This window comes from Melanerpes formicivorus, unplaced genomic scaffold (assembly GCF_026170545.1).
Source record: "Melanerpes formicivorus ecotype bairdi unplaced genomic scaffold, bMelFor1.0.p_v2 SCAF_164, whole genome shotgun sequence".
Lineage (NCBI taxonomy): Eukaryota > Metazoa > Chordata > Aves > Piciformes > Picidae > Melanerpes > Melanerpes formicivorus.
In genome coordinates, this window is record NW_027142516.1 from 618,074 (window position 1) to 641,407 (window position 23,334).

Below are 23,334 nucleotides of genomic sequence, written 5' to 3' on the forward strand. Positions count from 1 at the left end.
GCCCCTCTCTCTCTGTCGCCCAGCTGAGGGGGGGCTGCCTGTAGAAGAGGTCACTCCACCTTCCTACTGCTTTCCCCTTCCCCTCTCCCCAGCTCCTTGCTGCGGGCACAAACCCACCCCGACCGCAGCTGCTGCCTGAGGGGAGCAGGAAGGGAAGGAGGGGAGGGAGAGGCTGCTGTGTCCCCAGGCATGGGAAGAGGGAGGGGAAAGAAAGGCAGGAGCCAGCCGGTGCCATCGATGGTCGGTTTTTATTGCTGCTGATAGACACTAGGAGAGAAGAGGACACACATTAGAGGGTGGCAAAGCAGAGAAGAGAAGAGGGGACAGCTCCCAACGTCCGCTGCTCCCTCCCCGGGGCCGCCCAGCAGGGCAGCGCTGGCCGCCTGCAGCTCCCACCGGCGGCGGCCGAGGAAGCCGAAGAGAGAGGCTGGGAGCGCTCAGGGCAAAGGCAGCTGGGGGCAAGCAGCTGAGGAGAGGCCTTGGTCCGTCGCAGGTGGGTCAGGAAGGTGGTGGTCGTGCCGTGGGGGGGGGGAGGGGGCGGCCGCCCGGGAGCCTGCGCGCCAGGCTGGCGGCCCCCGGGGGAAGGGGGCGCTCAGCACGGGCGGGAGCAGGAGGTGCTGCAGGGCTCCAGGCACACGGCCTCGCAGGTGTCCACGCACTTGGTGGTGCAGACCTCCACGCACTGCGGGGGGCAGGGCTCCACGCACTTGGTGGTGCAGCACTGGGTGGCGCAGGGCTCCGGGCAGGGGCACTGGGGGGCGCAGGGCTTCACGCAGACGTCCACGCACTGGGTGCTGCAGGGCTCCACGCACTGGGTGCTGCACTGGGGGGCGCACTGGGGGGCGCAGGGCGCGGGGCAGACCTCCACGCACTGCGGGGGGCAGGGCTCCGCGCACTGGGGGGCGCACTGGGGGGCGCAGGGCGCGGGGCAGACCTCCACGCAGGGCTCCACGCAGACGGTCTTGCAGGGCTCCGTGCACTGGGAGCACTTCTGCAGGCAGATGGGAGGGGGCAGGCAGGGCTGCTTGCACTGCTGGAGGTAAGACATCCTGCTGGGATGCTGGGAAGGCTGAGGAGCAGAAGAGAGGAAGAGACAAGGCACCAAATCAGGACCCTGGGCAAGCTGAGCCCCTGGAGCAGCTGCAGGGCTGAGCAGAGGGCTGGTGGAAGCAGCTGCTGGGGGAAGGAGCTCTGCCTGCAGGCCTGCAGCTCAGCCTGCCCAGGGTGCTCCTTCCCTCCTTGGGAAGCTGCAGCCATCACTGGGGGGAGGACCCAGAGCCAAACCCCTCCCTGAGCTGGGTGGCAGAGTGGTCAGGGCTGGAAGGGACCTCGAAGCTCAGCCAGCTCCGGGGGGCAGGGACACCTCCCCCTGGAGCAAGTGGCTCAGAGCCACCTCCAGCCTGGCCTTCAAAACCTCCAGCTGCCCACAGCTGAGCTTTGCAGAAGCTGCAGCAGGACAGTTGAGCCTCTCCTGCTCTTCCTAATGACCCCAGCAGGCAACCCAGGGCCAGGCTTTCCCTTCCCACTTCTGCAGCCCCGCAGGCACAGCCCAGAGCACATCACCCTCCGGGCAGAGGTCGAGCTGCTGATGCCCAGGGAGGAAGCCCAAAGCCCGGAGGCTGTCCCCACCGCGGGCACTGGAGCTGCACCAGGGCGGTTGGGCCTCGTCCTGCCAGGAGAGCAGGGCTGGCCCAGAGCTTGCAGAGCTCTTCCCAGCTCCTTTCCTCCTCTTGGCTTCTCCCAGCTGCCTCCTGCAGCTCTGCCCACCCCCACCTAGGTGCTCTGCAGCATTCTCCTCCCACCCATCCCCTTTGAAGTCCCAAGAGCTGCACCGCAGCCTCCGCTCCTTCGCTTGGCTTCCAGACTTAATGAGCTTAGGAGATGATTAACGAAGGCAAGAAGAGGAAGGAGGCTGAGAGACCCCCACAGGTCCTGGAAGAGCTGGCAGGGCCCCTTGCAAACCACCCCCTGGCCAAACCAAGCTGAGCTGAACGTTCCCCCAGCTCCAGGCCAGACCCCGCAGCAGCTCCTGGGAGGGGGTAAAGATGAGGGGGGAAAGCGAAGTCCTCCTGCTGCAACCCAGCAGCAAAACCTCTTGAGCAGAAGAGAGCCAAGCCCCAGGCACTCACCAGTTCACCAGGGCAAGGAGAGGAGCCAAAGGAACTTGGGGGGTGAGCAGCCAAGTGCCAACCTTTATGTAGGGCCGGCCGGAAACAAAGGCAGCCCAGGGGGATGACCTCCTGACCACTAACTGCCCCAGCAGCTCCACCCCCCTCATGCTTCCCATAGTTGTTGACATCCTGAGTTGGTTTTTCTGGGGGGTGGGAAACCCTCTTGCAGGGTGGAACATGTGATCCTGAGCAAGCCCTGCTGCCCACCTTTCCTCCCCACCCCACCACCCCCCCCTTGCCAAGTGATGCTGAGGTTCCCAGGGAGGGGAGCTGGGAGCCCAATGAGAAGGCAGCAGGCCCTGCATTAATTGCTGCTCCAAGGGGGAGGTTTAATGTGCTTGGGAGGGTTCCCATCTCCTTGATTTCCCTAAGTGTCTGCAGTGAGACCTTGGCTCTTGGCAGGGCTGTGGGAAGGGATGACTTTCATCTAGAGGAGGAGGTGGACGCTGGATCTCCTTCCCCGTGAGAAATCTCATCCCCAAATTCTCAGGGAAGGTCCCCCCGGGGCTGGAGCAGCCCCAGGGTGGGCAGCAGGAGCAGGGCAGGGGTTGTTCCCCGTCCTCCCCTCCTGGGGAGGCCACAACTGGAAGCCTGGGGGCAGGGTTGGGCTCCTTGCTCCCAGAAGGACATTGAGGAGCTGGAGAGGGGACAGAGAAGGGCAAGGAAGGTGGGGAAGGGTCTGGAGAGGAGCAGCTGAGGGAGCTGGGGATGGGGAAGGGACAGGGAAGGGCAGGGAAGGAGGGGAAGGGTCTGCAGAAGAGGGCTGGGGAGGAGCAGCAGAGGGAGCTGGGGATGGGGAAGGGACAGGGAAGGGCAGGGAAGGTGGGGAAGGGTCTGCAGAAGAGGGCTGGGGAGGAGCAGCAGAGGGAGCTGGGGGGGTTTCAGCATAGAGAAGAGGAGGCTGAGGGAGAGCTCTTTGCTCTCTGCAGCTCATAAGCAGGTTGGAGCCAGGTGAGTTCCTTCTGCCAAGGGCCAGGACAAGAGGAAGTGGCCTCAGGCTGCCCCAGGGCAGGTTCAGGTTGGCCATGAGGAGAAACTTCTTCCCTGGAAGGGGTCTCCAAGCCTGGCCCAGGCTGCCCAGGGAGGGGGCTGGATGCCCACCCCTGGAGGGGTCTCAAAGCTGCAGGGATGTGGTGCTGAGGACCAGGGCTCAGCCCCAGCCTGGGCAGGGTTGGGCTGGAGGATCTTGGAGGTCTTGAGGACCTCTTCAAGCCTCCAAGGCATTTTGCAAGGGGCTTGATCCCCAGGGGGACTGAGGCTCAGAATTCCCAGCTGGCTTCCTGGAGCCTTCTGCTGGGCTCCACAGCTGAGGAGCTGAGCTGCTGCAGGCCCAGAGGGGGAATGTGGCCAGCAGCCTTGCTCTGAGGGCAGCAAGTTCCCCTCTGAGCTCTCCCCCAGAACTGCTGAGCAGGCAAAGGAGGAGCAAGCCAGCCCTGCAGCAGCAGCAGCTCATCCTGCTGACACTGGGGAGCAGGAATCCCCCTGGAGAATGGCATCAGGCTCCCTTCCTGCCCTCAGCTCCTCAGGGGAGCTCCAGCAGGGCTTTGCAAGGCTCCTGGCACCCTCCCAGCATCACCTCCAGCTGGGCTCAGTCTTTCCATTCCTCTCCCCTTACAGGGCAGGCAGCTTGGGATGGCTTTCCCCAACCCCCCCTCCAAGGCTCTGCCCTGGTGGCTCCTAGAGGTGCTGAGGAGGGCCAGGGGGACTTGGGCAGTGGTGGTTTGCTTGTCCTGGCCAGCTGCTGCAGGGTGAGGAGCAGCAGCCCTGGCTGCAGCAGGGAGAGCCTGTGGGGTGCAGAGGGAGCAGAGAGCAAGCAGCTGGGCTTTGGCTCTCCCAGGATTCCCTCTCTGCACCCTGGGATGATCAAAGCCCAGACTGGGCTGGCTTGGAGGAGCCTCCAAAGCACCTCCAGTCCAACCCTGCTGCAGCCATCCCCAAGCAGAGCAGGCTGCTCTGTGCCAGCCAGGGGGCATCTCCCACCTCCCTGGGCAGCCTGGGCCAGACTCTCCCCAGCCCCAGTGTGAAGAGTTTCCTCCTTAGATCCTCTCCTGGGGCTGCCCCTGCTGGGTGGTGCTGAGCAAGCAGCTGTGCCCCAGGGCTTTCAGGGGGCTGCACAGCAGGACCCTCCACCCCTCCTCTTGCTGAGGAGCTTCTGCTGGGCAGCTTGAGCAGAGCTCTTCCTGCTGCCCTCTAAAAGCCAAGCCAAGGGCTGCTGCCACAGCTCCCTTTCTGCTACCCCTCGGCTGGCAAGAGGTGGGAAGGGCTTTGGTGGGGAGCAAACCTCTGAGGAGCTCTCAGCTGAGGCTCTCCTCAGCTCCTCAAGGCTCTCCTCAGCTCCTGTCTGAGGCTCTCCTCAGCTCCTCAAGGTTCTCCTCAGCTCCTCAAGGCTCTCCTCAGCTCCTGTCTGAGGCTCTCCTCTAATGTGTGGCTTATTGGCCTTAATTGGCAGCTCCTTGAGGAGCAGAGGTGAGCAACGTGGTCACTTGACCCAGCACATGAACTGCAGTGAGTCAGCAGCCCACACTGACATCCTTTGGTGGCCATCAGCAGCCCTTGGTGGCCATCAGCAGTCTCAGCAGCCCTTGGTGCTCATCATTAGCCCTTGGTCATCATCATCAGCCCTTGGTGACCCTCATCAGCCCTTGGTGATCATCATCATCCCTTGGTGATCATCATCATCCCTTTGTGGCCATCATCAGCCCTTGGTGGCCATCAGCAGTCTCAGCAGCCCTTGGTGACCCTCATCATCCCTTGGTGGCCATCATCAGCCCTTGGTGATCCTCATCAGCCCTTGGTGGCCATCAGCAGCCCTTGGTGGCCATCAGCAGCCCTTGGTGATCATCATCAGCCTCATCACCCCTTGGTGACCACCATCAACCTTTGGCCACCCCCAGCCTTTGGTGGCCATCATCATTGCCTCCCACAGCTCCCTGGGGAAGCTGCTGTGAGGCTGTGAGCCAGCCCCTAGGGAAGCTTCCAGGGCCTCCAGCCTGCTGGTCCCTTTCCACTGGGGCCATGGCTGCATAGCTGAGATGCCAGGAGGCTGAGAGCAGAGGACAGCTGGCCTCCCAAGGACATCAGGTGGCTGCTCTGGGCCATGCCCTGGGGGCTGGTGGCTCAAGTGATTAGATCCTGGCCTCTGGGGCCAAGAGGGACCCAAATGGGGCTCAGGTTCCCTCTTTTCCTGTTTACTCAGGAAGGGCTTGGGGAATGACAAGAGAGCTGCTGAGCACAGCCACAGGAGGAGGAGAGGAACCAGCTGTGAGCAGGGGGAAGACCTCACTGGGATCCTCTGTTGCCCCTTGCAGTGATTTGCTTTGATTTCCCCCCTGATGCTGAGCAGGAATGGAGCTTTCCTGAGGGATCTTCCATGGAGAGCTTTGGCTTGGAAGGGACCTTGAAGCTCATCCAGTTCCAGCCCCAACCCCCTGCCATGCCCAGGGACACCTCCCCCCAGCCCAGGGGGCTCAAGGCCTCATCCAGCCTGGCCTTGAACACCTCCAGGGAGGAGGCAGCCACAGCCTTCCCTGGGCAACCTGTGCCAGGCTCTCCCCAGCCTCACTGCCAAGGAGCTCTTCCTCCTCTCCAGCTTCAATCTGCCCCAGCCTGGGCTGCTGGGAGGTGTCCCTGCCCAGGGCAGTGGGGCTGGAACTGGATGAGCTTCAAGGTCCCTTCCAACCCAACCCAACCCATTCCATGAATCCCTGAATTCTGTTGCTTCCTCCTGGCTGAGCAACCCCCAGAGCAGCTTGGTGGGGGAGGAAGCCCTGGGATCTTGTGAGCAGGGTCACCCAAAAGCGCCCAGGGCACCTTCCATGACCCCAACCACAGGCCTGAGAGCATCCTCCTTGCCCACCCCAGCTGCTGGCACCTGCCCAGAGGCCACCAGAGGTGAGGAACCAGGAGGCTGAGGGAGGACCTCTGAGCCAGGGGTGGCAAAGTCACAAGGCAGAGCCTCCCAGCCCTGCTCATCTTCCTCCTCTCCACATTGCTCATGGAGGGGGGGAACCTCCTTCCTGCCTGTGGGCTGAGGCTGCAGCTGGCCCCCAGCTCCTCCAGCTTCAGAGGAGCACAGCACCAAAGTGTTTCCAAGCCCTTCCCTACCTCCCTGTGACTTGGAGCATCCCTTCTGCCAGCAGGCAGCCTGGGCAGGGGGAGCCCAGGTGAACCCCAGGGGCCTTTGGACCTCCTAGCAGCAGCTGGCCCTCTCCAGACCAGGCTTTTAGGAGGCAATGAAAGAGTCTGGGAGGACACAAAAGTGAAGGAGCCAGTTGGAGGTGGCTGGTGGTAAGGTCTCTTTATTGCTATGACTGCTTCATACAGGAAAAGGAAGGGGCAAGGAAGGAGGAGTGGAGAAGTCTCTCCATCCACACCAGTGCAAAGAAGAGTTGCAGAACCTCTCTCCCAGGGGACAGCCCTGGGGGCACAAAATCGCTGAGTTACATGGCCCGGGGCAAGATGGCAGTGGAAAGGACACAGAACATCGAGGAGAGCTCCAGAGGGGAGCTGAGGAGAGTCCCAGAGGGGAGCTGAGAAGAGCTTCAGAGGGGAGCTGAGGAGAGCTTCACAGGGGAGCTGAGGAGAGCCCCAGAGGGGAGCTGAGGAGAGCTCCAGAGGGGAGCTGAGAAGAGCCTCAGAGGGGAGCTGAGGAGAGCTCCAGAGGGGAGCTGAGGAGAGCTTCAGAGAGAACCTGAGGAGAGCCTCAGAGAGGAACTGAGGAGAGCCTCAGAGAGGAACTGAGGAGAGCCTCAGAGAGAAGCTGAGGAGAGCCTCAGAGAGGAGCTGAGGAGAGCCTCAGAGAGAAGCTGAGGAGAGCATCAGAGAGGAGCTGAGGAGAGCCTCGGAGAGGAGCTGAGGAGAGCCTCGGAGAGGAGCTGAGGAGAGCCTCAGAGGGGAGCTGAGGAGAGCCTCGGAGAGGAGCTGAGGAGAGCCTCGGAGAGGAGCTGAGGAGAGCTTCGGAGAGAACCTGAGGAGAGCCTCAGAGAGGAGCTGAGAAGAGCCCTGGCCAAGAGCAGAGGAGGCAGGAAGGGCCCCAGGAAAGCAAAGCCGTGAGGAAGACCTTAGGAAGTTCAGGGCTCTGCAGCCCCCCCCTCCCATTCCTTCTTCTTTGGAGGCTCCCCAGGCTTGAGGGCGCCACAGAGTGGGGGGGCCCCACCCCAGCAGCCCCCAGCCGGAGCCCCTCAGGGAGCCAAACGCTTCCTGCAGCAGATGTCCGCGCAGCTGATGGAGCAGCGCTGGCCGCAGGCAGGGCTGCAGACAGCTCCGCAGCGGGGGCTGGCCTGGGTCACGCAGGGGGTGGGGCAGGACTCCACGCACTTGGTGACCGCCTGGACAGCTCCGCAGCAGGGATCCGCGCAGCTGGGGGCGCACTTGGTCGCCTCCTGGCAGCAGGGATCCGCGCAGCCGGTGCTGCATTGGGTCTCCTGCCCGCAGCAGGGATCCACGCAGCTGGGGGCGCACTTGGTCACCTCCTGGCAGCAGGGATCCACGCAGCTGGTGGTGCACTTGGTCACCTCCTGGCAGCAGGGATCCACGCAGCTGGTGGCGCACTTGGTCACCTCCTGGCAGCAGGGATCCACGCAGCTGGTAGAGCATTGGGTCCCCTGCCCGCAGCAGGGATCCACGCACTGGGCAGCACATCTGGGCAGCTGCCCACAGCAGGGTTGCAGGCAGCAGGTGGCACACTTGGGCACTCCATAGCAGGGAACCAGGTACAGGGTGGCACACTTGAGCACGCCGCAGCAGGGATCCACGTACTGGATCACCTGAGGGCAGCAGGGATCCACACACCTGGTGGTGCACTTGGTCATCTGCTCACAACAGGGATCCACACACCTGGTGGTGCACTTGGTCACTTGCTCACAACAGGGATCCACACACCTGGTAGTGCACTTGGTCACCTCCTGGCAGCAGGGATCCACACACCTGGTGGTGCACTTGGTCACTTGCTCACAACAGGGATCCACGCACCTGGTGGTGCACTTGGTCACTTGCTCACAACAGGGATCCACACACCTGGTAGTGCACTTGGTCACCTCCTGGCAGCAGGGATCCACACACCTGGTGGTGCACTTGGTCACTTGCTCACAACAGGGATCCACACACCTGGTAGTGCACTTGGTCACCTCCTGGCAGCAGGGATCCACACACCTGGTGGTGCACTTGGTCACCTCCTGGCAGCAGGGATCCACACACCTGGTGGTGCACTTGGTCACCTCCTGGCAGCAGGGATCCACACACCTGGTAGTGCACTTGGTCACCTCCTGGCAGCAGGGATCCACACACCTGGTGGTGCACTTGGTCACTTGCTCACAACAGGGATCCACACACCTGGTGGTGTACCTGGTGGCACCTCCACAGCAGGGATCCACATACTTGGTCACTTTCTTGCAGCAAGGATCCACATACTTGGTCACTTTCTTGCAGCAGGGATCTACATACTTGGACATTTTCTTGCAGCAGGGATCCACACACTTGGACATTTTCTTGCTGCAGGGCTTCCCACCCTTGGTGGCGTACTTGGTCACCTCATACCAGCAGGGATCGACACACCTGGTGGTGCACTTGATCACTTCCTTGCAGCAGGGATCTACACACTTGATCACTTCCTTGCAGCAGGGATCTACACACTTGGTCACTTGCTTGCAGCAGGGATCTACACACTTGATCACTTCCTTGCAGCAGGGATCTACACACTTGGTCACTTGCTTGCAGCAAGGGTCTACACATCTGGTGGTGCACTGGATCACCTCTTGGCAGCAGGGATCCACACAGGTGGTGCTGCACTGGGTCACTTGCTTGCAGCAAGGGTCTACACACTTGGTGGTGCACTTGGTCACCTCTTGGCAGCAGGGATCCACACACTTGGTCACTTCCTTGCAGCAGGGATCCACACAGGTGGTGCTGCACTGGGTCACTTGCTTGCAGCAAGGGTCTACACACTTGGTGGTGCACTTGGTCACCTCTTGGCAGCAGGGATCCACACACTTGGTCACTTCCTTGCAGCAGGGATCCACACACTTGGTCACCTCCTTGCAGCAGGGATCCACACACTTGGTTACTTCCTTGCAGCAGGGATCCACACAGGTGGTGCTGCACTGGATCACTTGCTTGCAGCAAGGGTCTACACGCTTAGTGGTGCACTTGGTCACCTCTTGGCAGCAGGGATCCACATACTTGGTCACTTGCTTGCAGCAGGGATCCACACACTTGGCCATGTCCTTGCAGCAGGGATCCACACACTTGGTTATTTCCTTGCAGCAGGGATCCACACAGGTGGTGCTGCACTGGATCACTTGCTTGCAGCAAGGGTCTACACGCTTAGTGGTGCACTTGGTCACCTCTTGGCAGCAGGGATCCACACACTTGGTCACTTGCTTGCAGCAGGGATCCACACACTTGGCCACGTCCTTGCAGCAGGGATCCACACACTTGGTCACTTCCTTGCAGCAGGGATCCACACACTTGGCCACCTCCTTGCAGCAGGGATCCACACACTTGGTCACTTCTTTGCAGCAGGGATCCACACACTTGGCCACCTCCTTGCAGCAGGGATCCACACACTTGGTCACCTCCTTGCAGCAGGGATCCACACACTTGGCCGCCTCCCGGCAGCAGCTGCTGCACTCTGCCAGCCCGCAGCAGCAGGCTGTGCCGAGCTGAGCGGCGCAGAGCTGAGCGGCGCAGAGCTGAGTGGAGCAGGAGCCGAGCCCCAGGCTGCAGGGGTCCAAGCGGCCAGCAGCCTGCCTCACCCCGAGGCTGCCCAGGTTGACGTAGGTGGTGGTGCCCTGAGCGATGCCAGGGCGGCAGCAGGGATCCAGGCACGGGGAGAGGCACTGGAGCTGGCGGAGAGCGGCGCAGGGCTCCCCGCGGGGCTTCACCGGGAAGCTCCTGACCAGCACGGAGGGAGGGGGGATGCAGAGCTGCCGGAGCTGGAAGCCATTCTGGTGACACATGGTGGAGGGAAGGGTCGTGTCTGAAAGCAGGGAAGGGACAGAGACACTCAGGAGGCTGCTTCGGACCCTAGGCTCTGCTTTGCCCCCCTGGAATCGTGGGCAGAAGCCAGGGAAGAGAGCCCAAAACGCAGAGCAGGGCACCCAGCCCACATGAAAGCCTTTCAGACCTGGCAGTCATCAAGGTTGGAGAAGCCCTCTGAGATCATCCAGCCCAAGCAGCAGCCCAGCCCCACCGCGGCCCCAAGTGCCGTGGCCACAGGTTCCTGGCTGGGGACTCCGCCACCTCCCTGCTCCAGCCCCTGACCCCCTCCTAGAGGGCAGGAGCGGAGGCTTCATGCTGGAAATCCTCCCCCCGGGCAGGACCTGACCCTGCCAGTGCTGCTCCCTTGCCACCAGCCCCACAGGAGCCCTCCCAGCTCCTCCTCATCCAGGCTTCCTTCCAGGCACAGCTCACCCTGGCAGCCTGCGAGGCTCCGCTGCTTATCTTCCCTCCCACTTCTGCCCTTTGAAGTCCTGGCCCTTGCCCTTTGATCTGCCTCAAACCCAATCATTTCCTGGCTGGAGCAGGGCAGCAGCTGTCCTGCTGGGCAAGGAGGGAGCTCAGGCCACTTCCAACCACCCTGGGAGCTGCACCTAGGTGAGGAGAGCTCAGCTGCTGCACAGCAGCCAGCTGGGCAAGGAGGGAGCTCAGGCCACTCCCAACCACCTTGAGACCTGCTTCTTGGTGGGGGAGAGCTCAGCAGCTGCACAGCAGCCAGCTGGGCAAGGAGGGAGCTCAGGCCACTTCCAACCACCCTGAGAGCTGCACCTAGGTGAGAAGAGCTCAGCAGCTGCACAGCAGCCAGCTGGGCAAGGAGGGAGCTCAGGCCACTTCCAACCACCCTGGGAGCTGCATCTTGATGGGGGAGAGCTCAGCAGCTGCACAGCAGCCAGCTGGGCAAGGAGGGAGCTCAGGCCACTCCCAACCACCTTGAGACCTGCTTCTTGATGGGGGAGAGCTCAGCAGCTGCACAGCAGCCAGCACCTAGAGCCTGGGAGAAGCTTGGGATGATGATGAAGCCTTGCTAGGAGCCATGCCCAGAGCTCAGCAAGCCCAAGGGCTCCTGCAGCCCTCTGCCAAACAAACCCCAACCAACCACCTCCCTGCCTCCCAGGGCAGCCAAGGAAGGAACTCACCCAGCTCTGCAGCAGCAACTAGAAAGGAAACCAAAATGGCTTGAGGAAGACAGCAAGAAGAAGGCTTTTATAGGGCTGCAGCGTCCCTGGCCCGGAAGTGAGACACCTCAGGGGTATGGAAATACAACTTTTTAATAATCCAGGCCCTGCTCCTGCTCCACTCCTTCAATTAGCTGCTAAATTATCCATTTCTAATGGAAGCTGACCCTTGAGGTTGAGAGGTCCAACCCCATGACTGCTGCCTGCCTGCGAGCTGCCATTCCTCGGCCACCCATCTCCTAGGGGGGGGGAAGATGAGGAACCAGGAACTGATGACCCAGCCTGGAAACAATCTTCCCCCCTCAGGATTAAGCTTCCTGTTCCCAGCACTTCCTCAGGTCCCCCTCTCAGCCTTCTCTCCTCTCCAGACCAAGCAGTCCCAGGGCTCTCAGGCTTCCTTCACAGGAGAGATGTTCAGGGCCCTTCCTCATCCTCGTGGACTCTTGGCTTGGCCTTGGAAGCTCTCCAGAGATGGAGACTCCACAGCCCCTCTGGGCAGCCTGCCCCAGGGCTCTGCCACCCTCACAGCAAAGGTTCTCCTCACGGGGAGGTGGAACCTCCTGTTGGGGTCCTTTGCTCCTTGGCCTGTCCCTGGGCACCGCCACTAAGAGCCTGGGCAGGGACCAGCTCCCCTCTCAGCCTTCTCCTCTCCAGACCAAGCAGTCCCAGGGCTCTCAGTCTTCTTTCACAGGAGAGATGTTCAGGGCCCCTCATCATCCTCGTGGGCTTGGGCTCCCACACAGTTCCCCCAGCCCCGGGTCAGCTGTGCCACGCTGCTCAAACCTCCTCCAGCCCGGCGCATCCCCAGGGCCGGCGCAGCCGGGGTGGGCGCCGGGCACCCGCGAGGCTCTTCTGCTCCCCAGCCTCCTCTGACCTCTTGCTGTGGCTGCCAGCAGCCCCCTCCAGGCCTGCTGCTGCTGCCAGCACTGGCCTGACCTGCTGCTGGAAACCCTTCTGCCGTCAGCAGCCTCCTGGGGCTTTGCTTTCCTCTCCTCAAGCCCCAGCTCGAAGCGCAGCAGCTCCCTCGCCAGCAGCACAGAGGCAGAAGGGACCTCCAGAGGTCACCCAGCACAACCTAACCCCCCTGCCCCTGCCAGAGCACCCAGCAGGGGTTTAGAAGCTCTCCAGAGATGGAGACTCCACAGCCCCTCTGGGCAGCCTGCCCCAGGGCTCTGCCAGCCTCACAGCAAAGGTTCTCCTCATGGGGAGGTGGAACCTCCTGTTGGGGTCCTTTGCTCCTTGGCCTGGCCCTGGGCACCGCCACTAAGAGCCTGGGCAGGGACCAGCTCCCCTCTCAGCCTTCTCCTCTCCAGACCAAGCAGTCCCAGGGCTCTCAGTCTTCCTTCACAGGAGAGATGTTCAAGGCCCTTCCTCATCCTCATAACTCTCCTGTATGACTTCATCCTCCTGCAGCAGAGCCCTGAGGAGCAGATGGGTGACGGAGGAGTGACCACCACCCTCTCCCCTTCGACCCCCACAGCTTGACCAAGGCCACCTGAAGGACCCTGAGGGAGAGCTCAGCTCCCTGTGGCCAGCAGGAGAAGCAGTGCTTCTGCCCCTCTGCCCTGCCCTGCTCTGCTGAGCCCTCACCACCGAGCCTGCCTCCAGCTCTGGCATCCTCCCACCCCCAGCATGAGAAGTACACAGAGCTGCTGGAGTGAGTCTGGAGGAGGCCACAAAGATGAGTCAAGGGCTGGGGGGAAAACAAATCTACCCTCAGCTCATCCCACCAGGACCATGGCCACCAAACCATGCCTCAAAGTGCCATGGGCAAGTGTGGCTGGAACACCTCCAACCATCACCCTGGCAGGTGTTGCCTCTCACCCTGCCTCTGGGCACTACTGAGAAGAGTTCTCCACCAAGACCTCTCCACAAAGAGCTTTTAGGCAGCTGGGAGAGCCTCCAGGATCTCCTCTAAGGCTTTCCCTTTCCAGCAGGGGCAGGTCCTGCAACCTCTGTCCACCAAGGCCCTTGGACTGCCTTGGTTGTCAGCTCTGGCCTCACTCCACTTCACTGGAGACTCTCTTGTGCTGTGGGCTCCAAGCTGAGCTTGGTGTCCAGATGTGGTCTCCTGTGTGGCAGACAGAGGGGAGCAGCCCCAAAGGTGCTGAGGTCCAACCAGCCCCAAAGGTGCTCAGATCCAACCCGCCCCAAAGATGCTGAGATCCAACCAGCCCCAAAGGTATTGAGGTCCAACCAGCCCCAAAGGTGCTGAGATCCAACCAGCCCCAAAGGTGCTCAGATCCAACCGGCCCCAAAGGTGCTGAGGTCAAACCAGCCCCAAAGCTGCTGAGGTCCAACCAGCCCCAAAGCTGCTGAGGTCCAACCAGCCCCAAAGCTGCTGAGGTCCAACCAGCCCCAAAGGTGCTGAGGTCCAACCAGCCCCAAAGGTGCTGAGGTCCAACCAGCCCCAAAGGAGCTGAGATCCAACCAGCCCCAGAGGTGCTGAGATCTAAACCAGCCCCAAAGCTGCTGAGATCTAACCAGCCCCAAGGGAGCTGAGATCCAACCAGCCCCAAAGGTATTGAGGTCCAACCAGCCCCAAAGGTGCTGAGGTCCAACCAGCCCCAAACCTGCTGAGATCCAACCAGCCCCAAAGGTATTGAGGTCCAACCAGCCCCAAAGGTGCTGAGGTCCAACCAGCCCCAAAGCTGCTGAGATCCAACCAGCCCCAAACCTGCTGAGATCCAACCAGCCCCAAAGGTGCTGAGGTCCAACCAGCCCCAAACCTGCTGAGATCCAACCAGCCCCAAAGGAGCTGAGATCCAACCAGCCCCAGAGCTGCTGAGGTCCAACCAGCCCCAGAGCTGCTGAGATCCAACCAGCCCCAAAGGTGCTGAGATCCAACCAGCCCCAGAGGTGCTGAGATCCAACCAGCCCCAAAAATGCTGAGATCCAACCAGCCCCAAAGGTGCTGAGATCCAAGCAGCCCCAAAGCTGCTGAGATCCAACCAACCCCAGAGCTGCTGAGATCTGAAGAAAGCCAAAGCTGCTGAGATCCAGACCCAGGACTTCTCCTGGGGTGGTGCTGCCGGGTGAGGAACCATCTGTGCCTGGCTCTCTGCCCACAGTGGTTGTGGCAGTGCCCCTTGGCTGCTTTGCTGCCTGCATTTTGTGTTGCACAGGAGGCCAAACCAAGAGTGAGAGGCAGCAGCGTTAATGACTCTGCTTGGAGCAGCAGCCACTTTCTGCCTTGCCAAGCTGTGGTCAGGTGGAGAAGTTGCTGTCTGCAGAGGCCTCATTAGAAGCAAGAAGGCAGAGCCAAGAAGCCTCAGAGACATCAAAGCCTGCAACCTCCTCCCCTGCTGACTCCCAGGTAGCCTTCAGCCTCTTGGTGCCACCAGGATGGAACCAGCATTAATTGCATGAGGAGAGGAGGACTCAGAGCTCCTGGGGATGAAGGCTGTGTCCTGCCTGCACGCTCTGCTCCCTCTGAGTGTGGACAGCTGCTGGTGTCCAGCCCTGGTGGCTTTTGGTTGGCTGGAAACAAACACATCTGGGGTGGGTGAGCTCTTGGGTCTCCTGCTGGCCACAGGGAGCTGAGCTCTCCCTCAGGGTCCTTTGGGCACTTTGGGGAATGGCTTGGTGGCCGTGGTCCTGATGGGATGAGCTGAGGGGGGATTTGTTTTCCCCCCCAGCCCTTGACTCATCTTTGTGGCCTCCTCCAGACTCACTCCAGCAGCTCTGTGTCCTTCTCATGCTGGGGGTGGGGGGATGCCAGAGCTGGAGGCAGGCTCGGTGGTGAGGGCTCAGCAGAGCAGGGCAGGGCAGAGGGGCAGAAGCACTGCTTCTCCTGCTGGCCACAGGGAGCTGAGCTCTCCCTCAGGGTCCTTCAGGTGGCCTTGGTCAAGCTGTGGGGGTCGAAGGGGAGAGGGTGGTGGTCACTCCTCCGTCACCCATCTGCTCCTCAGGGCTTTGCTGCAGGAGGATGAAGTCATACAGGAGAGCTATGAGGATGAGGAAGGGCCTTGAGCATCTGTCCTGTGAAGGAAGACTGAGAGCCCTGGGACTGCTTGGTCTGGAGAGGAGAAGGCTGAGAGGGGAGCTGGTCCCTGCCCAGGCTCTTAGTGGCGGTGCCCAGGGACAGGCCAAGGAGCAAAGGACCCCAACAGGAGGTTCCACCTCCCCGTGAGGAGAACCTTTGCTGTGAGGCTGGCAGAGCCCTGGGGCAGGCTGCCCAGAGAGGCTGTGGGGTCTCCATCTCTGGAGAGCTTCCAAGGCCAAGCCAAGAGTCCACGAGGATGAGGAAGGGCCCTGAACATCTCTCCTGTGAAGGAAGACTGAGAGCCCTGGGACTGCTTGGTCTGGAGAGGAGAAGGCTGAGAGGGGAGCTGGTCCCTGCCCAGGCTCTTAGTGGCGGTGCCCAGGGACAGGCCAAGGAGCAAAGGACCCCAAGCTGGACCCCAGGAGGTTCACCTCCCCATGAGGAGAACCTTTGCTGTCAGGCTGGCAGAGCCCTGGGGCAGGCTGCCCAGAGGGGCTGTGGGGTCTCCATCTCTGGAGAGCTTCTAAACCCCTCCTGGGTGCTCTGGCAGGGGGCAGGGAGGTTAGGTTGTGCTGGGTGACCTCTGGAGGTCCCTTCTGCCTCTGTGCTGCTGGCGAGGGAGCTGCTGCGCTTCGAGCTGGGGCTTGAGGAGAGGAAAGCAAAGCCCCAGGAGGCTGCTGACGGCAGAAGGGTTTCCAGCAGCAGGTCAGGCCAGTGCTGGCAGCAGCAGCAGGCCTGGAGGGGGCTGCTGGCAGCCACAGCAAGAGGTCAGAGGAGGCTGGGGAACAGAAGAGCCTCGCGGGTGCCCGGCTCCCACCCCGGCTGCGCCGGCCCTCGGGATGCGCCGGGCTGGAGGAGGTTTGAGCAGCGTGGCACAGCTGACCCGGGGCTGGGGGAACTGTGTGGGAGGCCAAGCCAGGAGTCCACTCATTGCCCAAATTCCTGCCTGCTGTCATCCCCACCGAGGGCCACGTGGAGCCAGGGGCCGGCGGCCAGGGGCCAGGAGCCGCCGGAGCCACGCGCTGCAGGTGACGCCGCGGAAATTGCTGCTTCCCACCGGGAATAATTAAGGCAAATCCTCCCTCATCACGGGGCAGAGGTGGAGCAGGTCCTGCTGAGCACGGGGTGGCTTTGTTTGGCTGCCTGGGGCAGCTCACTGCTGAGCCCAGGCTCTTGGGAGCACTCAAAGCAGGTTCGCAGGTTGGAGCTGCTGCTGCCTCTCCTTTAGTCGCTGGGAGCGAGATGGGTGAGTAGCTTTGGGGTGCCCCAGAGCTCAGCAGCTTTGGGGTGATCCAGAGCTCAGCAGCTTTGGGGTGCCCCAGAGCTCAGCAGCTTTGGGGTGATCCAGAGCTCAGCAGCTTTGGGGTGCCCCAGAGCTCAGCAGCTTTGGGGTGATCCAGTGCTCAACAGCTTTGGGGCAGTTGGGATCTCAGCAGCTTTGGGGTGCTCCAGAGCTCAACAGCTTTGGGATGATCCAGAGCTCAGCAGCTTTGGAATGATCCAGAGCTCAGCAGCTTTGGGGTGCCCCAGAGCTCAGCAGCTTTGGGGCTGTTGGGAGCTCAGCAGCTTTGGGGTGCTCCAGAACTCAGCAGCTTTGGGGCTGGTTGGATCTCAGAACCTTTGGGGCTGGTGGGATCTCAACAGCCTTGGGGTGCTCCAGAGCTCAGCAGCTTTGGGGTGCTCCAGAGCTCAACAGCTTTGGGGTGCTCCAGAGCTCAACAGCTTTGGAATGATCCAGAGCTCAGCAGCTTTGGGGCTGTTGGAATCTCAACAGCTTTGGGGTGCTCCAGAGCTCAGCAGCTTTGGGGCTGTTGGAATCTCAACAGCTTTGGGATGCTCCAGAGCTCAACAGCTTTGGGGTGCCCCAGAGCTCAGCAGCTTTGGGATGCTCCACAGCTCAGCAGCTTTGGGGCTGTTGGGATCTCAACAGCTTTGGGGTGCCCTAGAGCTCTGCAGCTTTGGAATGATCCAGAGCTCAGCAGCTTTGGGGTGCCCCAGAGCTCAACAGCTTTGGGGTGCCCCAGAGCTCAGCAGCTTTGGGCTGCCCCAGAGCTCAGCAGGTTTGGAATGATCCAGAGCTCAGCAGCTTTGGGGTGCTCCAGAGCTCAGCAGCTTTGGGGTGCCCCAGAGCTCAGCAGGTTTGGAATGATCCAGAGCTCAGCAGCTTTGGGGCTGGTTGGATCTCAGCATCTTTGGGGCTGGTTGGATCTCAGAACCTTTGGGGCTGGTGGGATCTCAACAGCTCTGGGGTGCTCCAGAGCTCAGCAGCTTTGGGGTGCTCCAGAGCTCAGCACCTTTGGGGCTGGTTGGATCTCAGCACCTTTGGGGCTGGTTGCATCTCAGCTCCTTTGGGGCTGGTTGCATCTCAGCACCTTTGAGGCTGGTTGGATCTCAGCTCCTTTGGGGCTGGTTGGATCTCAGCACCTTTGGGCCTGCTGGGGTCTCAGCACCTTTGGGGCTGGTTGGATCTCAGCACCTTTGAGGCTGGTTGGATCTCAGCAGCTTTGAGACTGGTTGGATCTCAGCAGCTTTGGGGCTGGTTGGATCTCAGCACCTTTGGGGCTGTTGGGGTCTCAGCACCTTTGGGGCTGTCCAGCCCTGAGCCCATGGCTGATGTGAGTCTTTCTCCTGCCTGCTAGCAGCAGGGTGAGGGAAGTTGGTTGTTGGCTCTTGCAGCCCCTGATTGCTAAGGCTTTGGAGCAGCAATCAGTCACCTCCTGAGGCTGCTGAGCCACTGGAGCAGGCTGCCCAGGGAGGCAGTGGGTTCCTCATCCCTGGAAGTGTTTAGGATCAGGGCTGGATGAGGCTTTGAGCAACCTGAGCTAGCAGGAGGTGTCCCTGCCCATGGGGTTGGAACTGGAGGAGCTTGCAGGTCCCTTCCAAGCCATTCTCTGACTCTTCCTTGGCTGTGCCTCCCATGGATGCTCTGCAAACCCTTCCTGCTCTCCCAGCCCTGGCTTTGGAGGGCTCAGCCCTGCCCTTGCTGATGGAGCCAGGGCTGCTCTGGGTGGTGCTGCCCTCTGAGAGGTGAAGCCACTGCAGCATCACACCGAGGGCCCAGGGGAGAGCTCTTCAGCTCCGGGGAAACCTGACCAACCACCTCTGGCTTCCAGCTGGCCCTGCCCTGTTTGGTGCTCTGAGCCCTGCTGAAGGCAGGGCAGCGACAGCTTCACCTCCTGCAGGCTGCCCTGAGCTGGGGCTTGTCCTCCAAGGGTGGTTCAGGGCAAGGAGGAGACCTCAAGGAGGATAAAGAGACAAAAACCCCAAAGTGAGGGAGGATTAAGCCAAACTCGCTGAACCTGCTGGAAAGGTTTGCTCAGCTCACAAGCAAAATGCTGCTGGTTGGCTGGGAGCTGATTTTTGAGGCAGAAAAGAGGAGTTTGGAGGTCTGTGGAGAAAAAGAGAAGGACCCAAAGCCTTCTCTCAATGAGAATTTGGGGGAGTGGGACACCCCCAAACCATCACTTTCCCTCTCTGCTCTTTGTGCTGTGACCCAACTCCGGCACCCACCCTGCTGGATTCACCACCCAAGGCAGTGAAGCTTCGGCTTGGCAGCCCCCAACCCTCTCCTCTCTCTTGCCTGCAGAGCAGAAGATGTCCTGCCGGTGCCAGCTGCCCTGCCTGCCTCACCCTGCCTGCGCCGGCGGCTGCCCAGCGCCCTGTGCCCTGCCGGCGGCGGCCGGCCCCGCGCAGGATGCGTCCCCCCGTCCTGAGCAGGCGTCCCGAGGGGCGGCCGGCAGCTGCCTGGATGATCGTCCTCAGCCTCTCCCCAGCTGCCCACCCCCTGCTCTCCCCGTGCCTGCGGCCCCGGAGCAGGCAGCCGCCTGCGGCTCCTCTGCTGCTCCCCGGCCGCCTGCCTGCGGCTGCCCCGCAGCCTCCGACCCTCCTCACAGCGAGGGGGGCTCCAGCTTCCCGCTCCAGCCCACGGCCTCTCCCGTGGAGCTCTGCAGCCCCGAGGCAGCTGTGAGATGCGTGGACACCTTCCCCCCCGGCTCCCCTCGGGGGCCCTGCGTGGAAAACATCAGCGTGAAGGGCTCGGCCCCGGCGGCGGAGCCCTGCGCCCCGGCGGCAGCTGGGAGCTGTGTGGAGACCTTCCCCCTCCAGCACCGGATCTCCATGGAGGACCTCTGCCTGCCTGCCACGGCTGGGCCACGCCTGGAGACCTCTGCCGCGGAGCCAAGCAGCTCCCAGACAGCTGAGACCTGCGTGGGGAGCATCTGCCTGCAGCACCCAGCCCCAGCCGGGGAGCTCTGCACCCTCCAGCTGCTGGAGCCCTGCAGCGAGGAGCAGCCTTGTGCCAGGCTTGGGATCCTTGCTGAGCCTTGCCCTGATCACACTTCAGGTGCGTGGGTGGATCCCTGCAGATCCCAGGCTGTGGATCCCTGCAGCTCCCAAACACTGGATCCCTGCAGCTCCCAAACTGTGGATCCCTGCAGATCCCAGGCTGTGGATCCCTGCAGCTCCCAAGCCGTGGATCCCTGCAGCTCCCAAGCTGTGGATCCCTGCAGCTCCCAAGCTGTGGATCCCTGCAGATTCCAGGTTGTGGATCCCTGCAGACCCCAAACTGTGGATCCCTGCAGCTCCCAAACTGTGGATCCCTGCAGACCCCAAACTGTGGATCCCTGCAGCTCCCAAACTGTGGATCCCTGCAGCTCCCAAACTGTGGATCTCTGCAGCTCCCAAACTGTGGATCCCTTGAGACCCCAAACTGTGGATCCCTGCAGCTCCCAAACTGTGGATCCCTGCAGACCTCAAACTGTGGATCCCTGCAGCTCCCAAACTGTGGATCCCTGCAGCTCCCAAACTGTGGACCCCTGCCCCTCCCAAACCCTGGATCCCTGCAGCCCCCAGAGCGTGGTTTGCAGCCCAGAGCTCTGCACCTCCCAGAGCCCTGCAGCGGCCCCAGGGGCACTGGCAGCCCAGAGCACCCTGAAGCTGTGCCCAGGAGCTGCAGAGCCCAGCTCCAGCCAGGACCCCAGCAGGGTCCCCTCCCCACAGGGCTCCAGCCAGGACCCCAGCAGGGTCCCCTCCCCACGGGCACCTTTCCACCTCTCCACCCGCACGGCCGCCCTGGTGGAGCGCTGCCTCTCCAGGTGCCAGGGCTGGCTGAGGGGCAAGAAATGAGAGTGGCAGCAGCAGGCCCAGGGGCCAGGAGCTGTTGCCCTGCAGAATCACGGAGCCAGGGAACGCTTTGGGTTCCTCCCCCCAGACCGGGTCCACCCCTCGGCCGCTAAGCCCTGCCCCGAAGTGCCCCCTGGGGGAGGTTCTCTTTGGGTCCTCCCAGCAGGACAAGAAGAGAGGAAATCTCCTCAGGTTTAATAAAGATCAGTCCACTTTTCAAGCCCCTGTGGATGACGGCTTGGGGCTGGGTTTCCTTTTCCTTGCCTCCTCTCGGCTGCAGCCAGCAGGGCCAGAGCGCAGGGCAGGGAGGAGCTGCGCCCAGAGAGTCTCCATTTATTAGAATAAATAAACCTTTACTGGAATAAACCAAACCAGGTTGGAAGAGACCTTCAAGATCATCCTGTCCAACCCATCAACCAATCCAACCCACCCAAACAGCTAACCCATGGCACCAAGCACCCCAGCAAGTCTCCTTCTGAACACCTCCAATGATGGTGACTCCACCACCTCCCCAGGCAGCCCATCCCCAATGGGCAATCACTCTCTCTGTGGAGAACTTCCTCCTAACATCCAACCTGAACCTCCCCTGGCACAGCTTGAGACTGTGTCCTCTTGTTCTGGGGCTGGCTGCCTGCCTGGGAGAAGAGACCAACCCCCACCTGGCTACAACCTCCCTTCAGGTAGTTGTAGAGAGCGATAAGGTCACCCCTGAGTCTCCTCTTCTCCAGGCTGAGCAACCCCAGCTCCCTCAGCCTCTCCTCACAGGGCTGTGTTCCAAACCCCTCACCAACTTTGTTGCTCTTCTCTGGACACCTTCCAGCAGCTCAACCTCCTTCCTAAACTGAGGGGCCCAGAACTGGACACAGGACTCAAGGTGTGGCCTAACCAGTGCAGTGTCCAGGGGCAGAATGAGCTCCCTGCTCCTGCTGGCCACACTCTTCCTGATGCAGGCCAGGATGCCATTGGCCCTCTTGGCCGCCTGGGCACACTGCAGGCTCATGTTCAGCCTACCATCAACCAGCACCCCCAGGTGCCTCTCTGCCTGGCTGCTCTCCAGCCACTCTGCCCCCAGCCTGTAGCACTGCATGGGGTTGTTGTGGCCAATGTGCAGCACCTGGCACTTGGATGTGTTCAATCTCCTGCCCTTGGCCTCTGCCCATCTGCCCAGCCTGGCCAGGTCCCTCTGCAGAGCCTCTCTGCCCTCCAGCAGCTCAACTCCTGCCCCCAGCTTGGTGTCATCAGCAAATTTACTGATGAAATTTCATCACCTGCCTCCTCTTTTCCCACCCACTTCGGCCTGAAACTCAGGCAGGGCTTTGCCTTCGGCTTTTCCAGCCTCTCATTCCCCTCTGACTCTCTGGGGGGAGGCTGCAGGAGGCCTGGAGGTTGTGGAGTCTCCTTGGCTGGAGAGCTTCCAAGCACCCTCTGGCCATGGTGCTGTGGGTGCCCCTCCTGGGGCAGGGGGGTGCAGGAGATGATCTCCAGAGGTTCCCTTCCCACCCTTAGACTCTGTGACTCTTTTCACCTCGTTGGGTGCTGCCTTGCCAGTGCCAAGCACAGCTCCCCGCCAGGCAGGCTGCCTCTTGCCCCAGAGCAGCAGCTCCAGTCCTTGGCTGCCAGCCCAGGCCGGCAACTCCTCGTCCCTGCCCAGTGGCACCTTGCCCAGACAGATGCCCCACGCTGCCAGGCTGCCTGTGCTGGGGTTTCCACCAGGTCATGTTTCCCAACAAGTCCTCCCTGCCCTCATCCACCCTCTGCTCCAGACGACGCTCCTGGGGTTGCAGCACAGCCAGCCCTGGGCACCTCTCAGCTGCTTCCTCCCCACCTGCCCTCCCTGCTCCTGCAGCAGCTCCTTGCTGCTCAGAGCTGCTTTGCAGGGCGGCAGGGAGCAGCTTCCTGCCCCCAGCTGGAGCAGGCACCGAAGCTGGGACCTCAAGCCCCTGCCTGGAGAAGCAGCTTAACAACAGGAGCTGAGGTCCTCCTGCTGCTAGGCTGGGCAGCCAAGAAGCTAAGAGGCAAAGGGGCACCAGGGCTGAAGGGGCTCCAGGAGAGCTGGGGAGGGACTTGGGACAAGGGCTGGGAGTGCCAGGATGAGGACAATGGCTTGGAGCTGGGAGAGAGGAGACTGAGAGCAGAGAGGAGGAAGAAATTCTTTGCAGTGAGGGTGGGGAGAGCCTGGGGAGGAGAAGGCTCCAGGGAGAGCTCAGAGAAGCCTTCCAGGACCTGAAGGAACTCCAGGAGAGCTGGGGAGGGACCTGGGACAAGGGCTGGGAGTGCCAGGCCCAGGGACAATGGTTTGGAGCTGGGAGAGAGGAGATTGAGAGCAGAGAGGAGGAAGAAATTCTTGGCAGTGAGGGTGGGGAGAGCCTGGCACAGGCTGCCCAGGGAGGCTGTGGCTGCCTCCTCCCTGGGGGTGTTCAGGACCAGGCTGGATGAGGCCTTGAGCAACCTGAGCTGGTGAGAGGTGTCCCTGGGCATGGGCAGGGGGATGGAGCTGGCTGAGCTTCAAGGCCCCTTCCACCCCAAAGGATTCTCTGCTAGCTAACATCTGCCTGGAGCCTGCCTCAAGAGCAGCCAAATCTCCTCAGGAAAAGAGGGGAGGGGGGAAAGGGGGGGGGGGGGGGGGGGGGAGATAAAGAAGGATAAAAAAAACCACCCAAAAAAGCTTCATTTCAGCCCAGAGATTAATTCCTAATTTTACTAATGAGCTTATCCCAGGCTGGGAAGAGCCTTTGGGATCAGCAAGGCACAGCTCAGAGGGGAACCACAGGGTGCCTCCAGAATCCAATTATCCCCCTGAGGGGGGTGGGGAGGGAGGGGGAAATGCCTCAAATCTGCTCATTAGCATCAAAATAAAAAGCACCCCACCCCCACACTAATAAAAGTG

At 61.6% G+C, this 23,334-nt stretch overlaps 3 protein-coding genes across 4 annotated transcripts; 1 reads left to right on the plus strand and 2 right to left on the minus strand.

The window, feature by feature from the left end:
- Positions 1-229: 229 nt before the first annotated feature.
- Positions 230-2,196, minus strand: LOC137457225 (small proline-rich protein 2D-like). The gene is made up of 2 exons (XM_068169055.1): positions 2,130-2,196; positions 230-1,069 (listed from the first exon to the last, which is right to left on the minus strand). Exon 2 carries the CDS (start codon positions 1,046-1,048, stop codon positions 593-595), a length of 456 nt encoding a protein of 151 aa, XP_068025156.1. The 5' UTR covers positions 1,049-1,069; positions 2,130-2,196; the 3' UTR covers positions 230-592.
- Positions 2,197-6,453: 4,257 nt separating this feature from the next.
- On the minus strand, positions 6,454-11,326 carry LOC137457268 (keratin-associated protein 16-1-like). The gene is made up of 3 exons (XM_068169102.1): positions 11,303-11,326; positions 8,277-10,146; positions 6,454-8,231 (listed from the first exon to the last, which is right to left on the minus strand). The coding sequence occupies exons 2-3, from the start codon at positions 10,124-10,126 to the stop codon at positions 7,352-7,354; spliced, it is 2,730 nt and encodes a 909-aa protein (XP_068025203.1). The 5' UTR covers positions 10,127-10,146; positions 11,303-11,326; the 3' UTR covers positions 6,454-7,351.
- Positions 11,327-16,436: 5,110 nt separating this feature from the next.
- LOC137457244 (uncharacterized) lies at positions 16,437-20,818 on the plus strand. 2 transcript variants are annotated; one of them, XM_068169079.1, is made up of 2 exons: positions 16,437-16,572; positions 18,913-20,818. In XM_068169079.1, exons 1-2 carry the CDS (start codon positions 16,569-16,571, stop codon positions 20,448-20,450), a joined length of 1,542 nt encoding a protein of 513 aa, XP_068025180.1. In that variant the 5' UTR covers positions 16,437-16,568; the 3' UTR covers positions 20,451-20,818. The 2 variants fall into 2 exon arrangements, with proteins under 2 accessions (XP_068025180.1, XP_068025181.1); XM_068169080.1 differs by having other exon boundaries at positions 18,918-20,818.
- Positions 20,819-23,334: the final 2,516 nt, after the last annotated feature.

Excerpts from the sequence above, each read along its gene's own strand:
- LOC137457225 (XM_068169055.1), bottom strand. The coding sequence starts at position 1,048 with ATGTCTTACCTCCAGCAGTGCAAGCAGCCCTGCCTGCCCCCTCCCATC.
- LOC137457268 (XM_068169102.1), bottom strand. The coding sequence starts at position 10,126 with ATGTGTCACCAGAATGGCTTCCAGCTCCGGCAGCTCTGCATCCCCCCT. Across the intron at positions 8,232-8,276 it reads GTGACCAAGTGCACTACCAG|GTGTGTGGATCCCTGCTGCC; the intron begins GTGTGTGGATCC and ends GTGCACCACCAG.